Source organism: Rhamphochromis sp. 'chilingali' (assembly GCF_963969265.1).
Source record: "Rhamphochromis sp. 'chilingali' genome assembly, chromosome: 11".
In the NCBI taxonomy this organism is placed as follows: domain Eukaryota; kingdom Metazoa; phylum Chordata; class Actinopteri; order Cichliformes; family Cichlidae; genus Rhamphochromis; species Rhamphochromis sp. 'chilingali'.
This window is the reverse complement of record NC_137938.1, coordinates 23894576-23909861: the sequence shown is the minus strand read 5'-3', so window position 1 is coordinate 23909861 and position 15286 is coordinate 23894576. Positions and strand designations below refer to the sequence as shown.

The 15286-nt window shown below is 43.0% G+C and overlaps 1 protein-coding gene across 9 annotated transcripts; it reads right to left on the bottom strand.

Annotated features, from left to right (window-relative positions):
• Positions 1–249: 249 nt before the first annotated feature.
• On the bottom strand, positions 250–11022 carry LOC308405300 (uncharacterized protein). 9 transcript variants are annotated; one of them, XM_080895831.1, is made up of 5 exons: positions 10640–11022; positions 10086–10200; positions 9718–9796; positions 7367–7406; positions 250–6928 (listed from the first exon to the last, which is right to left on the bottom strand). In XM_080895831.1, exon 5 carries the CDS (start codon positions 6478–6480, stop codon positions 1789–1791), a length of 4692 nt encoding a protein of 1563 aa, XP_080751957.1. In that variant the 5' UTR covers positions 6481–6928; positions 7367–7406; positions 9718–9796; positions 10086–10200; positions 10640–11022; the 3' UTR covers positions 250–1788. The 9 variants fall into 9 exon arrangements, with proteins under 9 accessions (XP_080751957.1, XP_080751956.1, XP_080751952.1 ...); XM_080895830.1 differs by having other exon boundaries at positions 9718–10200; XM_080895826.1 differs by having other exon boundaries at positions 250–7406.
• Between the last annotated feature and the right edge of the window lie 4264 nt (positions 11023–15286).

Sequence of the window (15286 nt, the reverse complement as noted above, 5' to 3'; positions counted from 1 at the left end):
TTACTGAATCTGGTCGCTACAACAATCTTTTTTGTTTCATTAATCTGGAGCAGACAGCCACACAGCACCAGCGTCTCCAGTCCACCCCCTATCGCTGTAAAATCCATGTGACTGCCACACTCATCCCCACCAGGCCAAGAGCACACCATAAATGAGTTGCTTACTGCCATCTTGTGGAGCCAGAAGTGAGTTTTCTTTTTGTTTTTTTCTCCCCACAACAGTCATATGTGCAAGCTTTGATCAGTAAAAAAACATTCTTCATCCTGGAGGAACTTGGCTGATAACATTAGTAAGTCTAAGCACTTCAATGAGCTTTATTAGTGTACCTACATGCTGATAACCACTTAATCCAAAGATTCATGTGAACGTCATCCTTGACTTTCACATCAAGTCATAAATGCACTTTACATGCCCTTTCAGAAACAACTCGCTCATGTTCGATAACTAGCAGTTTTTACCATTTCCTGGATATTGCAGTGAGTAACTCTGAATCAGAAATGAAAGGAAAACAAATAATTACACTTAAGGTTTATTCATTGCTGAAATATAATCAACTACTGACTTCTCAGTAAATAATGTGATAGAAATCTACTAAAACTATTATTTTTCTTTAGAAGAAGAAAAAAAACAAGGCTTGACAGGGGTATGAACATTTCATATGTGTGAATAAAGTGACAAGATGTATTTTGAACTTATTTTTCTTTAAAAGAAAAAAAAACAAGGCTTAACAGTAAGAATATGATTGCAGCTCAGCAAAAAGTAAAAAGGTAGAAGGGGTAAGTATAAGATTGGCATGAAGACTGATTGGGTTACACACATAAATACATGGAATATTACATTTGTTTCTATCATGATAGGTCCTTGTTTTAACACACTGTGAAGTACTGTAGAAATAATCACTGCTAAAAAGAGCATACAAATAACATGAGATAAACATGTGTTACAGTCCACTTGTTTAACCTGTTTTCAATCTCTTGGTATAAAAGCTAGGAAGATCTCAAATAAATGAAGTAAAGTGAACATCATAAGCAAGGCTTCTTGTAAGTTTTTCGTCATTTTGGCAGGAGAGGGGTCCTTGTAATGCTAATTACCAGCAACGTTGACATTTTATCTATGTGTGATTAAATCACTAGGGAATATAGAGCAACTTTCAAATCAGGTTTACACTACAAACTTCTGGGGATATACTGAATAAACCATCACATACTGTAGGAGTGATTTCACAACCTCAGCAAAAAACTTGACCAGAGAACAAACATGCACTGACAAACTATCAACAAAGGTCTTTGTCCCCGTGTCCCTACTCCTAATAAATGCACTTTACATTTTTAAAAAATCCTCAGAGCCTCTAATTGAACAACAACAAGACAAAATACACAGCAGAGACGTTTATCATACAGCAAGAGGTGTAGCGGGGCTTCTAGTTATGGGTAAGAGATACATTAGCAGGTCATTTCACCTAAACTGCTCTAGTAACTGCACAGTGTCAGCCAAGCATAGTGTCAATGCACTTAAGGGGTTAATTAATGATCCTATGGAAACAGTCACGTCTTTGAAAACACCTTCCAACATAATCTGGAAGAATTTCTGGAGATATTTTATAGGACACTCTACAGTAGTTGTTAACACACTCATTCTAATAGTCAGCAGAGTAGATGCAACAGAGACACGAGGCAAATTTTCCTTAAGGCAGCAGATGCCTTTTCAAGTCCCTTTTTTTTCTCTCACTTCCTATTTTAGAACTGAAACATCCCTCTTGTATGCCACTCTCTTCAGAAACCAGGAAGCTCAGTATCTGTATGGTCCCTGTAGGAATGGCATCTCCTCATGACCCTCACGGGTCTGTCTTTCTCCCGGTCTTTTTGAAAGCTTCAGCCTCTTAGCATCTCCCCTCTGCAGTCCTTTAGCCCTGCGGCGGCAGGACACTTTGTGCCTGTGAAGAAGGGTAGCATTCCAAAAGCGAGCTGAGCAGCGTCGGCAGGAGAAAGTCCCTCTGGCACGGTGGGAAGCCCGATGAATGAAGACTGCCAAAGGCCTGTAAGACTGCTTCCCACACACACTGCACCTAAGTCGCTCCTGAGTGCTCAAGGCTTTTTGTGGGTGTTTAACTGCCATGTGGACAAGCAGCCCCGCTTTACGGGAAAACACAGAATTGGGGCATATCGGACAGCCAAAACGTTTCACAGGAACTTTGAGAGATGACAGGATCTGCACTTTCATTCCACCAGTGTTGACAAGCTTATACCCACCACCACCTGATCCTCCTCCTCGCCTAATTGTCAAACGAAGAGAGCCTTGTTTTTTATTCAACTGCCCTCTTATTGTACAACTGATCTTTCTCTTTCGTTTGATTTCATCAAATCTGACTAAATCTTGAGATTCCCATTTATTTCCCTTCCAATCTCTCCTGTTGGACTTTTTTTTCTTCTTCTTGTGTCGTCTCATGTCATCGTGTGACGACTGGACGTCGCAGTCGAGGGTTTGGTGGGGCTGGGTGCCTGACTGATGATGGGGATGATGGTGGGAGTGATGATGATGGTGATGCAGATGATGATGTTCAGTGGAGGGCAGTTCCGTGAGGGGCTGGAACGGGGCCGTGGTGTGAAGAGTTCGGCTACGGGATCCAGCTGGATATATGTGTTCTCCTTTAACTCCGGCTGGAGAATGCGGGTGTTGCGGGGGCATGACTGTAGAGTTGGGAGGAAGTGGCTGAGAGTAAGCTGGTGCCGCAGAGGCAGAAGACTGAGTAGCTGCAGCATCATAAAAGAGGGGAGAATAACCAACTGGTGGCTGTGGGGGTGCTTGTTGGTGGCTATGAGTGACAACACTTAGACTTTGCCCTCCGTGGCCTTCGTTGGAAGGTGCCATCTGAAGCAGTGCATTCGTGGCAGCCTCACTCTCAGAGGTTGACTGATTAACATCACTCCCACCTCGGTTGTCTCCAGACCCACTGTTGCTTTCTTGTGGGTTAGACTGTTCAGGGCGGGTCATGCCATGCTGAGACTGCTTGTGTCGAGTGAGGCTGTTAGAGTAAGCAAACGCCTTCCCACACACCTCACAGCAGAAGAGCTTTTCACCCCCACCTTCATGGACCGTCTGGTGATGGGCAGTCAAGTGAAAGTGGTGACGGAACGACTTCCAGCATATAGCGCAGGTGTAGAGTCGAGGTGGCGGCGGGGGCTGTGGTTGGGGTGGGGGAGGAGGCTGCGGCTGGGGGTTGGTGTCTTGAGGCTTGACGTCTTGGGAGTAGGGATAATAGGAGGAGGTGCTTGGTGCTTGGTTCTGGCTCCGGTCTTGGGCCACGCTACATTGAGGATTTGGGTTAAAGCTGTTAAGGTTCTCTGGAGCCGGTGTGGTGGGCACCTCTTCCATCTCCCCTTTCTGGTGGAGTTTACTGTGCCTCCTGAGGCTCTGGGAGTAACCAAACTCTTTCCCACAGATGCTGCATTTGTAATTCTTTGCCCCGGAGTGGACTGTTTGATGCTTGCTGAGGTGGAAAGCTTCTCTGAAATACTTCCCACAAACAGTGCAGTGATGGGGCTTCTCTCCTGTGTGGATGCGATCGTGCCTGCGCAGGGTCTCGCGGCGTGCAAATCCCTTACCACAGACACTACAGAGGTGAGTGCGTGGGAGCCCACTGGGGCCCATTCTGGGGGTGTACTGCCTACGTTTGGGGGGCTGTCCGCCAGCTGCAGGATCTTTCTTAGCTCTTGGTTTGCGGGGACGTTTTGGTTTGGCAGTAGGATTCTGCGGGTTGCTGGTCATAGCCTCTTGACTCCCACCACCTCTGAAATTCTTATCCATACCAGATGTGGATGAAGGTGAGCCCAGAGGTCCTAAACCAAGACCACCTAGCAGACCTCCTATGATGTCTCCCCTGTCATCCCCTCTATTTCCACTGTTACTAGCTGCTGTTATAGCAGAGATTGCATTATTCACAGAGCTAGTGACATCATCTTCTGAGTCATCCAGTAGAGAAGAGAGGGGCAGGTGGGGCTGTTGCTGCGGATGGTGGTGCTGGTTGTGGGTCTGTGAATGTGGATGCAGTGTTGGCGCCAGGGGTGCCTTTCTCAGAGCTGGGCCCGCCATCCCACTTCCACATGGGGAGGCACCAGAGTAGCATGGAGATGGATTACCTTGAGAACGGTGGTCATCATGGTAGCCTGTGTAACGATTCCGAGAGTAGTCAGTGGGGTATTTACCATCTGCTCTGTCCCTGTCATTTGAATTCCCTCCCCTTCCAGAATGAAACAGACCATCACATCCTAAACCTGATTTTGGTTCTCCTTCCCTCACAATGATTACACCATCCTCTTCCTCAGTTTTCCCATAAATAACCCCTCTATTGCTTTGATAAGTTCCCCCTCCTCCATTACCTCCTCCACCCCCTCCCTCGACTCTGTCCTCACCATCAGTTCCTGTCTTGCTGCCCCGTTGTTTGGGTCCCCTACCTGGCTTGCCGCAGGTGCCTGAGGCAGCATGGTTGAGTAGAGAGGTGCTCTCACGGAAGGCACGACCACAGGCGGGACATCGGAATGGCTTTTCCTCATGTATCTTCTCATGCCGTGTCAGTGACTCTCTACGATTAAAAGCCCGAGAGCAGGTGGAGCAGCCATATGGGCGGGCTGACGAGTGTATAACACCATGTTGCAGGAGATGCCCTTTTTTCTTAAAGCCTTTGCCACAATCAGGGCAATGAAATATTTTGTTTGGGCTAGAACAAGAATTGGAAGAGGGTTGGGGAGGTTCTTGGGTCGAATGGGGAAGGCTTGGATCAGACTGTGTTTTTATGTGAACAGGGTTTGGGCCAGTAGTGGCAGTATTGCTAGTACCTGCTGCGGTTGGCTCATGCATGCGCATATGCCTGCGAAGGCTTGAAAGTTGAGGGAAGCTTTTGCCACACTCTCCACAGCTATAAACTGGCTCTGTGTCAGACTCTGTGGTGTTGGGTTGCATTGAGCTCTGGTTATCAGATTTAGAAAGGTGAGAATCATTAGTAACCAGTACTGAGGCAGCAGTGGAAGACGGAGCAGAGGAGGAGGAAGAAGAAACTACTGATGAGGATGAAGATGATGAGGCAAGCAGGGATGACGGTTCTCCACCCATGTTTGACATACCCACCCCGCTCCCAATTAAAGCTGGCGGCTGACCATGATTTAGCCCCCCGTTACTACTAGTGCTGGGATTACCACTGTGGCTACTGTGCCCATGGTTGCTACTGCTACTACTGTTGTCAGATTTTCTCTGTGGCAAATAGCCGGCCATAGCTTTCTTCCTCCTACTGCTACTGCTGCTGCTATTACTACTTCCACCTCCGCTGCTTTCCCCTTTACCGTCATCCTTAGACAAAGATAAATGAAGCGGCAAAGGTAGGGGCAAACCTGCTTCCTGCTGCATCAGAGAAGCTATCTGATTTGACGATAGTACAGGAATGCCCTGGAAGTCAAAGCCGCCCAGCGATGAGGGCTGAGAGCCTGGGTGGAGAGGGTGATGAGGATGAGAATGAGAGTGAGGATGAGAAAGGGTGTGCGGTGGAAGCTGGTGCTGCTGGGGTGGTTGCTGTGGAGTCTGCTGTGGCTGGGGAGTAGAGTGGCCATGAGTGTGAGAAGAGTGCAAAGCAGGAGGCGGAGCAAGGCTAGTACTAGGCTCCCCGCCTGTCTGACTTAAGCCAATGCCTAAATGGTTATGAGTTCCCTGTTGAACAAGAAACTGTTCTAAACTAGCATTAGCAGGCACCCCAGAAAGAAAATACTGATTAGCGGCTAACATGCAACTAAACTGTTGATGAAGGCTCCGTGCATCAGACTGGGCCCCAACCAACTGGTGTCCCAATGAGCTGACTGCACTGCTGCTAGAAGGGTTATTAGAGGTTGCCACAGAGGTTGAAGGGGAAGGAGAAGAAGAGGAGGGGCCAGGTGATGCCTGGGGGACAGAGAGGCCGGGATGCAGAGGAGGGGGGGGTGGAGGTGCTGATGTTACTAATCCTCCTAATCCCCCAGCGCTCCCACTACTGCTACTTCCCCCAGCAAAGTGCTCAAAGCGGCCTACACCTGGGTGTAACTGCTCCTGTGCTAGTGCTGCCTCAGACGGGTGGAAAGAGCGCAGGAACTGTGGATAGCCTGAAGAATGGCTTGAGCTGCTGCTGCTCATCTTGCTTGACTTTGAACGAGAGCTCTGAGATGAGGAAGGCTGTTGTTGTAAAGGTGGGGGAGGAGGGGCACTCATCTTGGCAAAAATGGAGGCAGAATCAGAAAAGGCGTTACCTCTAGACCCCTGCAGGGGGCCCAAGCCAAGTCCAGACAGAAGAGCTCCAGGGGACTCAGCCTGCTGCTGCTGCTGCTGCTGGAGTTGATGCTGGTGAAGCTGCACTTGCTGCTGATGCTGTAGTTGCCGATCTAAACCAAGGCCTTTGAATTGGTGGGCCTGGTGCCCACTTAACATCTCTATAATGTCCAGATTGTATTTTCCAAATTGGAACATTTCCCACTCACTGGCACATGGGGATGCAGGTGCCAAACCTCCAGCACTAGGGGCGGCGAAAATGATCCCACCACTGACTGGTGAAAGACAAACTTAACCCTAAGGGTGAAACTAACCTACGACTTCTTTTTCAAGAAATACTTAAATGATAGCTTAAAACTAAAAGTTCGTCTCTCCAGATTGTTTAGGTCTGGTGCTGCTACTCTCTGTTGATCATCCACTGCCCACGCACTACTTCCAAACTGAGAGGGGTAGCCGAGACGACAATCTGATGATCAGACGGTAAAACGTGTCTTTTGGCAGGTAGATAAGATCCACCTAATTTTAAAACTTGCTTAGAATAGTTTTTATTGAGAAGCAGTTCAAATGACGACTTCTTGTTTCCTTTACTGCGCTCCTTCACCTAAGCAAGATTCCTCATCGGTGTTCAGCCAAGAAGTTCCTACAGCTGAAAACACAAAATCAAACAGGAGTGAAAGTCATAGCATTACTACACAGTCTATAAATGTATTTAAAATTCACTTATGCCCCTTCTATAACAGTCCTTTAATTTATTGAGGTGAATTTGTACATGCTTAAATCTCAGCCTCAGATTAAACTGCAGCAATACACAGACTATAGTGAGGATGACACAACCCACCAACCTGACTTTAAGTAGCCTTTACTTTTAATAAATATGGCATTTATACCTAAAGTGAATACTTCTTATAAATGGAAACATTTAGTTGAGATGTGACCAATATACAACTACTGCTGTTAGGCTGGAAAAGTGAAGGTTTCTACTGGTATTAGGAAAAGAATCAATTAACAAATCAAGCTTAGCATTTCACAGCTAGTGAGCAAACTATTAAATACATTAAACATTTTACAATTTGTAATGACTTACCGGTATGTAGTTCTTGTGGACTGCAGCACAACTAGAATTGCTGCATAAAGGCCAATTCCTTTATTATTAGACTCATAATTGCTACAGAAGACAAAGTTATTTTTTAAGCATTTTTAGTGTCTATGCTTACAGGTGCACGGTATGAAACTAGGCAGATTTTTATCTAACCCTTTAACCCTAACATGCTGCAGCAGTTTGTGAAGAATCTCGTGTGTTTTACATTATGAATGCAGCATTTGCGTCTCTCTAATAACAACAGTTACTCAGGAAGATGTAGAGAGAGAGAGACATGTGGCAGTGTTCCACGAAAAACCACATCACACAGCAGATTTCTTGGTTCTGGTTAAGAGCAGGTGTGTCTGTGTGTAAAAACTGGTTGTTTTGACTTCTTAAAGCCTTACATGACACGGATTATATGTTATTTTTACTGACTACTTGAGTAAAGTGACTTCTCTCCACCAGTGGTGAAACAAGAAAGACATTTTGCATTACTTTTAACCTACACTACTTAGACACTAGCCACTTCTTGCTATATTTTACCATGTGTTCTGTAAGAATTCACAACTTCAGTAACAGTTTTCGCATTGCAATCTCTTTTACATAGTGCAAGAAAACACGAGACGGCGTTTATTGTAAACGTACAGTCAAATGTAAAACTGAGTACACAACATGATTCAGTAGCTTGTGGTGCCACCTTTAACAGTAATAACTTTAAGTAATCATCAGTATGCGCTCATCAGTCTCTCACATTATTGTGGAGAAATTTCAGCACAATCTTTATTACAATATGGCTTCGGTTTATTTAAGGTTTGTGGGCATTCATTTAAGCACAGCTCTCTTGAAGTTGTGCCACAGCATTTCAATCATGTTGAGCTCTGGACTTTGGGCAATTGCAACTAGGGCTGCCACGATTAGTCGACTAGTCACGATTATGTCGGCTATCAAAATCACTGACGCGTCGTTTGAAGCTTTGTAAGATTCCAAAAGACGCAGGAATAAGTAGTAGGATTTAAGAGTGTAATAACAGACTGAAACAGAAGATGGCAGCACTGCATGTACTAGGATGCCAGCTGCCATTAAACCCCGAAGAAGAAGACGCAGTGTCCGGTAACGTAGCTGTGTCCAAATTTAGGAACTGCATCCTCCTGTGCCCGCATTTGTAGGCCAATTACGTTACAGCGACACGACGAAGACTGTACAAATTCGAAGACTCCAACAAATGCGGCTGACAAATGCGCCCTTCATTTCCCCAGATTTGAAGGATGGGTCGGTGTATACTTCGTAGCCCAACCTATCCCAGAATTCATAGCGTGGCCTTGCTCAGTTTCCATCAATGGCGGCAGCTAGTTAGTTTTAATATTACTCTTATTATTCTTTCTGGGTCACAAAATAAATGTTTAATAGTCGACTAATCGCAAAAATAATCGGTGACTAGTCGACTATCAAAATAATCGTTTGTGGCAGCCCTAATTGCAACGCCTTGATTCCTTCCTTTTTAAGCTGGTGTGCTTGGGATCATCATCGTGCTGCAAGACCCAATTTCAGCCAAGGACAGGTGGCCTCACGTGTGACTCTAGAATACTTTGGTATACAGAGGAGGAGTTCATCAACTGAATGGCTGCAAGGTCTCCAAGTTTTGTACATGAAAAACAAACCCAAATCTTCAACCCTTCACCACTGTGCGTGACAGCTGGTATGAGGTGTCTGTGCTGATACTCTGTGTTTGTTTTCCACCAGGCAATGTGTAAACACACACCTGAATGACAGACCAGAAAACTGCCAAAATGTCTGCTTTTACAGCTTCTTACCCTCTTAATTCCTATGGATACAGTAAGGGTGTACTTAGTTTTTCACAGGACTAGTACGACTCATTAAATCGCTCTTGTTCTCATGGCTGCATTTCAGAAGGTTTCAGGGTTTTCAGTAGAACTCAATCCTTGTGATAAGAGAAACTTCAAAGATGCAAATTAGATACAAATTAATTTAATGAGGTTATTCACTCTTAAGAATCCTTTTAAAGATAAGTTTCTGTATAACTTGAATCATTAGACACATGGGAGCCTGTTAGCCAATTATCAAGACTTCACTTTCCAACATTAAACTATTCCATCATTTAAATGCAAATAAAACTGCCTTGCAAAAAAATAAAATTTTCATTCAAATTTGGCAATAAGTCATGCACGTTTTAGCCCCAAAATGTACAAAACCAACAATGCTGACTTAGATATTTTAATGTTATTGTGTCAATTATCACACAATTCAAATGTTAGTTTTAATCTTAAAGGTCCATGAGCAGGTTATAATATACATAAGGAATGTTTTTAAAAAGATTAATAGTAATGATCAATTACCTGAGCAGGTATGATGGATGTAATTACACAGCAACAGTAGGTGTATAGTACCTTAATACAGATCAACAGGGTGGCTGATCTGCAGATACATACATATATTTCTTATTAGCACTTTTATTTTTACTTCTTTACGCTTTATGTGATTTTCTTGTGCCTCGGGCAGCAATAAACTTAAACCAATCTAACCTCCACTACCAACAAGCATGGGCACAATCTGCATGGCTTATTAAAACAAGTAGGCATAAATGGACGTTGCAATAAAAAAAATAGTATGAAGTTGTTCCAATTTATTCGAATACTTGGATGGCTTAACATGAACTGTCTACGGCAGATTCACTCACTTTGCTCACCTCTTAAAAAAATCTTACCGTTTCCTCTAATTGATGCGATGAAGCTAGAGGGGAGTGAGCTCCCCGGGCAGATGAGGAAGATAATCTATCGCACATTTGACTGCCTCTCATTTTATAATGCACCTCGGCAATCCTGTAAAGAAGGGCAGAAAATGCTCAAATTAACACAGTGACGCTGTACAGTGTAAACATTAGCAGTCCGTTACAGGCGCCAGTTATAACGGATGCACTTGAGGTGGCATCCTGAAATAGTATTGGCTAACATTTGGAGGAAAGTGCGGGGAAGAAGAAAAAAAAACACACACACACACACACACACACACAGAGAAAACATTGGAAGCGCTTGCATGCAAAACTTCACGGTTCTCCTTAGCATCGTATTTTACACTGGCTCGGCGTGTTTAGCTGTTTGCTGCCACACACACGCAGTCTACAAAACCACATAACCGACCGACCGCTAATGTTAGCCGTCATTTTAAACCACAAAAATACAGGCACGCCGACTGCCGTTAACACTGTGATGCTAGCGTTAGCATATACATCTGCGTAACCTATAATCGGCAAATGTTTACCTACGCATCCAGTTGCAGGGCACAGTTGCAGACGGATGAGGCCTGTCACGCCTTCTTCTAACCGCCTAGCTAGCTATCGTCCGCTTCCATTTCTGCGTGCTGTTTTCCAGTCGTTAGCCAGAGCCATTTTCACTGATGCTGAGCTGGGTGAACGCTTGCACAGTTCCCCCCAAGAAATCGACGCCGACGGGTACCGCAGCCGCCTCCTCGCCATTTGATTACGACATGTTGCGCTGTCAGTGAGCTTTTGCTTGATGTTTCGGCGGCCGAGAAAAATTAGGATGCTCGGTGATAATATTTTTGGGTAAAAGTGAGTGACGTGTGCTCCCTTAACATTGGTCCTTTCCGGCCCTTGTAATATTTCCGGGTAGCAGCAGCGGGGCTCACAGACGGCGGTTTAGGGCTCACAGCGGATTCAGCACCTTTGGTTGCATGCTAGGCTAAAAGATGAGCATTTTCACATTGCCTGCTACATCAGGGTACAGACCCTGTGTCATTGTATTACAAGTTATCAGTATCCGTGAAGCACTTTACCCCCCCCCCAAGCTCCAATATGCATGCCTTGGAGGCCTAGAAATAGTTATTATGTTATGCTACACAGGGCATTGAAAATATATAAAATTAAGTGAAATTAAAAAAAATATTTTCCCACTGGTGATTTAAGCTGCTATGATTTTGTGGATTTTTCTCCAGCTGTCCTGCAACCTTAAAATTGGATGAGCGGTTAAGAAGATGGTAAATGAGCCGGTACTTATGTAATGCTTTTCTGCTCTATTTGAGCACTCAAAGCATTATCTTACTGCAAGCCTCATTCACACACAGGCTTTTTCTACACCAAAGCACTTTTAACATCAACTAACCTGCAGAGTGGGAGAGCTGTCAAACCAACAGCCCTCTGATTGGTAGATGATGTACTCCATCTCAAGATCTACAGCCACAGGTGGATGGATGAAACTAAAACGTTTGTTCCCACATCATTTTATTTTTCTGCTTACTTTTTGTTAACGGTATAAATCTTGGCATGTATCTTTTTTGAAAAAAATTTTTAAAACGAGTGCACATTCACATTAATGAACCATTAAAAAAAACACACAAATATATAGAAAACTTAAGTGCAGTCTCAAAAACATGTGGATTACAGATTAGAGTGACTCTACAGAAACGCTAAACATTCACACATTTAGTTTTTTGGACTAAGCTGTATTTAAAATCATTTGTCAGGATTTAGAAATGCTTTTAATTTTCTATATTTCTATACAAATGTAGAGGGTGACAGAAGGGGATGCTAGGGTTAGGGTAAGATGGAGGGAGGTGAACTGAAGTGGCGACCCCTAACAGGAGCAGTCCAGTGTTTTACCTAATTTGTCTGGATGTGTATTAAGGTGTATAAAAGCTGTACTGCTGCTGATGATTAATACCTGCAAGAGGTGGTTCTTTAAATACTTTGCTCTCAGATTCCAGGCTTATTTGTGATTCTTAGGGTGTTTAAAAGTAGAACTCAGCTTCAGCTTTCAGGCCCCACACTATTGCTACTATTAAGATCAGGCTTAAAGCTTTCCTCTTTAATGAAGCATATATTTAGGGCTGGATCCTGAATCCTCCATTAGTTACGCTGAAATAGGTCTAGGCTGCTGGGGGATTTCCATGATGCACCATGAGTGTTTCTCCTTCAGTCACTTTCTTCACTCACTATGTGTTTACACACTCCTCTGCTGGAGGTTTCTTCCTGTTAAAAGTGAGTTTTTCCATCCCATTGTCGCCAAAGCACTTGCTCATAGGGAATTATGTGATTGTTGGGGTTGTCTCTGTATTTTATTGTATTATTGTACCATCTTTACCTTAAAAATATAAAGCATTTTGAGTTAATTGTTGTTGTGATTTGGCACTATATAATTAAAATGTAATGTAATTCAATACAGTCAGCTTGCAGTTTAATAGATCTGCAGCTGTAAGCTTGGCAGAGTCAAATAACTGACTGTATACTGAGTAAATACGTCTTAAAGGCATTTTTTCCCTCTATCTCAACAACAAATCTGCACAACACAGTTCAGTGTTTGATTGCCAACAATAGGTCGGGGGTAACTAAGCTATTTAATAATGTTTAGTAGTTACCAAATCTGTGCAAAACAGTGACTTAGGAAGCACATCCTCAGACTAAATAATCATTTTATTATTCTTTTCAATTGATTCAGTTATCCAAGTCACAAGAGGGGTGAGTAATTTCACGCCTCTCTGGGTTTTAACAGTTTTAACCAGTGTGGTTAAAACTGAGCAAAGAATCTCTTATGATCAGTGTTTGCAGTTTAGATATTAATGTAAATTTATCTAGCTCCTCGTTAACTTCTCATCATTTATAGGAAACAATATATATTTTTTACTGTCTTTACAATGTTTGCTGTTGCAGTGCAGATTAAAACTGAAATGACTCAGGTTGACATATGTCACAGAATACACTACAGTACATAGTGCTACAAAATGCACTGTAGTTAGCTTCAGACATTATTGGATGTGTTTTCAGGTTATCTTTTTCTTGCCATCTTTGTGTATTCGAGATCATCAGGTGTGCTGTGCTGAGATAGAGCTCATATACAGCAAATGTCGTCATGTGAGTACTGTAGAAGTCCGTATTATGACTCAGCTTAGTAAAGAGAATCTATTTTTTAACTCTGCAAGTTTCGATCGCAGTTGCAAAAACCATCAACCGCTGTGAAGAAACTGTCTTTTATGTGAATCTCCCCATCAAAGAGGAAGAAGAGCAAGAGCTGTTGAGTCTGTTGGAGCAGCAAAGCTCATTAGAGTTACCAACCTGAGAAGTCACCAATTAACACCACCTCAGATTAGATCCCACATCAATGGTTCCCAGTGCTGAAGTAGGAAAACCACATCAGCATCAACTCTTTGCGTGAATTAGAGATAAATTGCTCCACAGAAACTACTGCTGAAGGAGAGCAATTAAGAGAATTGCTTGGGACAAGCAACAAGAGGACTGGACATAAAGAACAATGGAAACAGAAAATATCTGTATGAGTAGTTTTCTCACTAAATTTTGAAGGAGTGGAACTATAATTTAAATATCTTTTAAATAGAGTGATTCAGATCACACGTGCAGGCTCTACAAGGTCTGTTTGACCATGAACAGTGATTGGGTGGCCCATGAGATGACCTCTACAGTCATGTGACCTAAAACTAGCTGAGATGCTTTGGAATTAATTGAATGGCACCTGAAAAGCCACCAGTGGGAATGCTTTCAACACCTGCAAAGCCTCCAGGTGATGATCTGAAGCAGACATAGCCAAATGTGAAAAAACTGATAAAGACAAACAGTAGTGACTTTGAAACTTTGAAGATGTAAACAAAATATGAAACATATTTTTGTTTCTTTTCATTCCTGCATACCTAATATGCACATGTAACTGTTTTTGGAAACAGTAAAAATAAAGGAAGAAAAATGAGTGAGTCACAGTGTTCAAACCTTTTCACAGGTACTTGTTTATGGTGTGTTAATATGAGTTTTGAGAGGCGTTGGACATTTTGGGCAGTGCATTTACTGATATCTACAAACAGTCAGATGATATTATGTTCTGTGTTTTGTTTTTGTCAGTCCCATGTAAAGCAACAGAAATAGCTTTAAGGGTGAGTTACAGTCTGAGCAAAGCCTTCTTGCACAGCTCATCCTGGAGCCACTGAACCTCCTGGTGGTGAAATGTGCAAACTACGACTCTGACGCATCAGAGGCAGATAGTGCTTAAATCAAACATAATCATTTTTGTGCCCTCTTGTGTAGCCCCTGCAAGAATTATTTCTGTGTCAGCACGGTGGCTGTTATCTGCCCCTTCATACATCTCAGTGCAATAAATGTATTCACAGGAGGTTTTAAATATGAGCTGCGGAGCCCTTGTTTCACCATAGGAATCCAGCACGTCCAGCAGTGATATAACTTTGCAGCCCAGACGATCTCGAGCTGTAAATTATACGAAAACAATTCCACCTTTTTCATTTTATTTAAAAGTGCAGTTGTCCGCTCCCAGTAGCACTGCATAGCCATACTGCAACTTATATAACATCTCACAGGCAGATGATATGGGATTTTATTATACAACCAGTCTGTGTGCTCACTAACCTACTGAACACTAAAAGGGCCTTTTTTTTCCAAATATAGGAGGCGCTTTTAGTTTGACTCCTTATAAAACACCAGTTTGCCTTATGATTACTGTTATGATAACCCATATTTATTAACATACTGATGCTGAGCAAGCCACTGGTGTCAGATCTGGTTATTATCCTAAAAGTTTGACTCACAGATTGTTACAAATCAATAAATAAATACACTTCAGTGACAGAAGCAAGCTTCCATAGCAGTGTTTTATTTCTACTCCACTAGATTTGATCAGGTTACTAGTTACATGCAGATTTTACGTGAGAAACAATAATCTGTCGCAGTTATATAATATATAGTGCAATATTATACTGTAAATATGTCAGAGCAGATATTGTTTATGATAATAACACACTTGACATTTTCATCATCGGAGACTGTTTTTATATTGCACTATTAAGACGTTCGTGCAGGTAAGAGCTCTGAAAACAACTGAAAAGTAGCTCGTTTATCTAAACTACAGAGCTCATTATTCACACCTTGGCTTAGAT

Bases quoted from the DNA above. Each gene is read 5' to 3' on its own strand.
- LOC308405300 (XM_080895830.1), bottom strand. From the start codon at position 6,480: ATGTTCCAATTTGGAAAATACAATCTGGACATTATAGAGATGTTAAGT.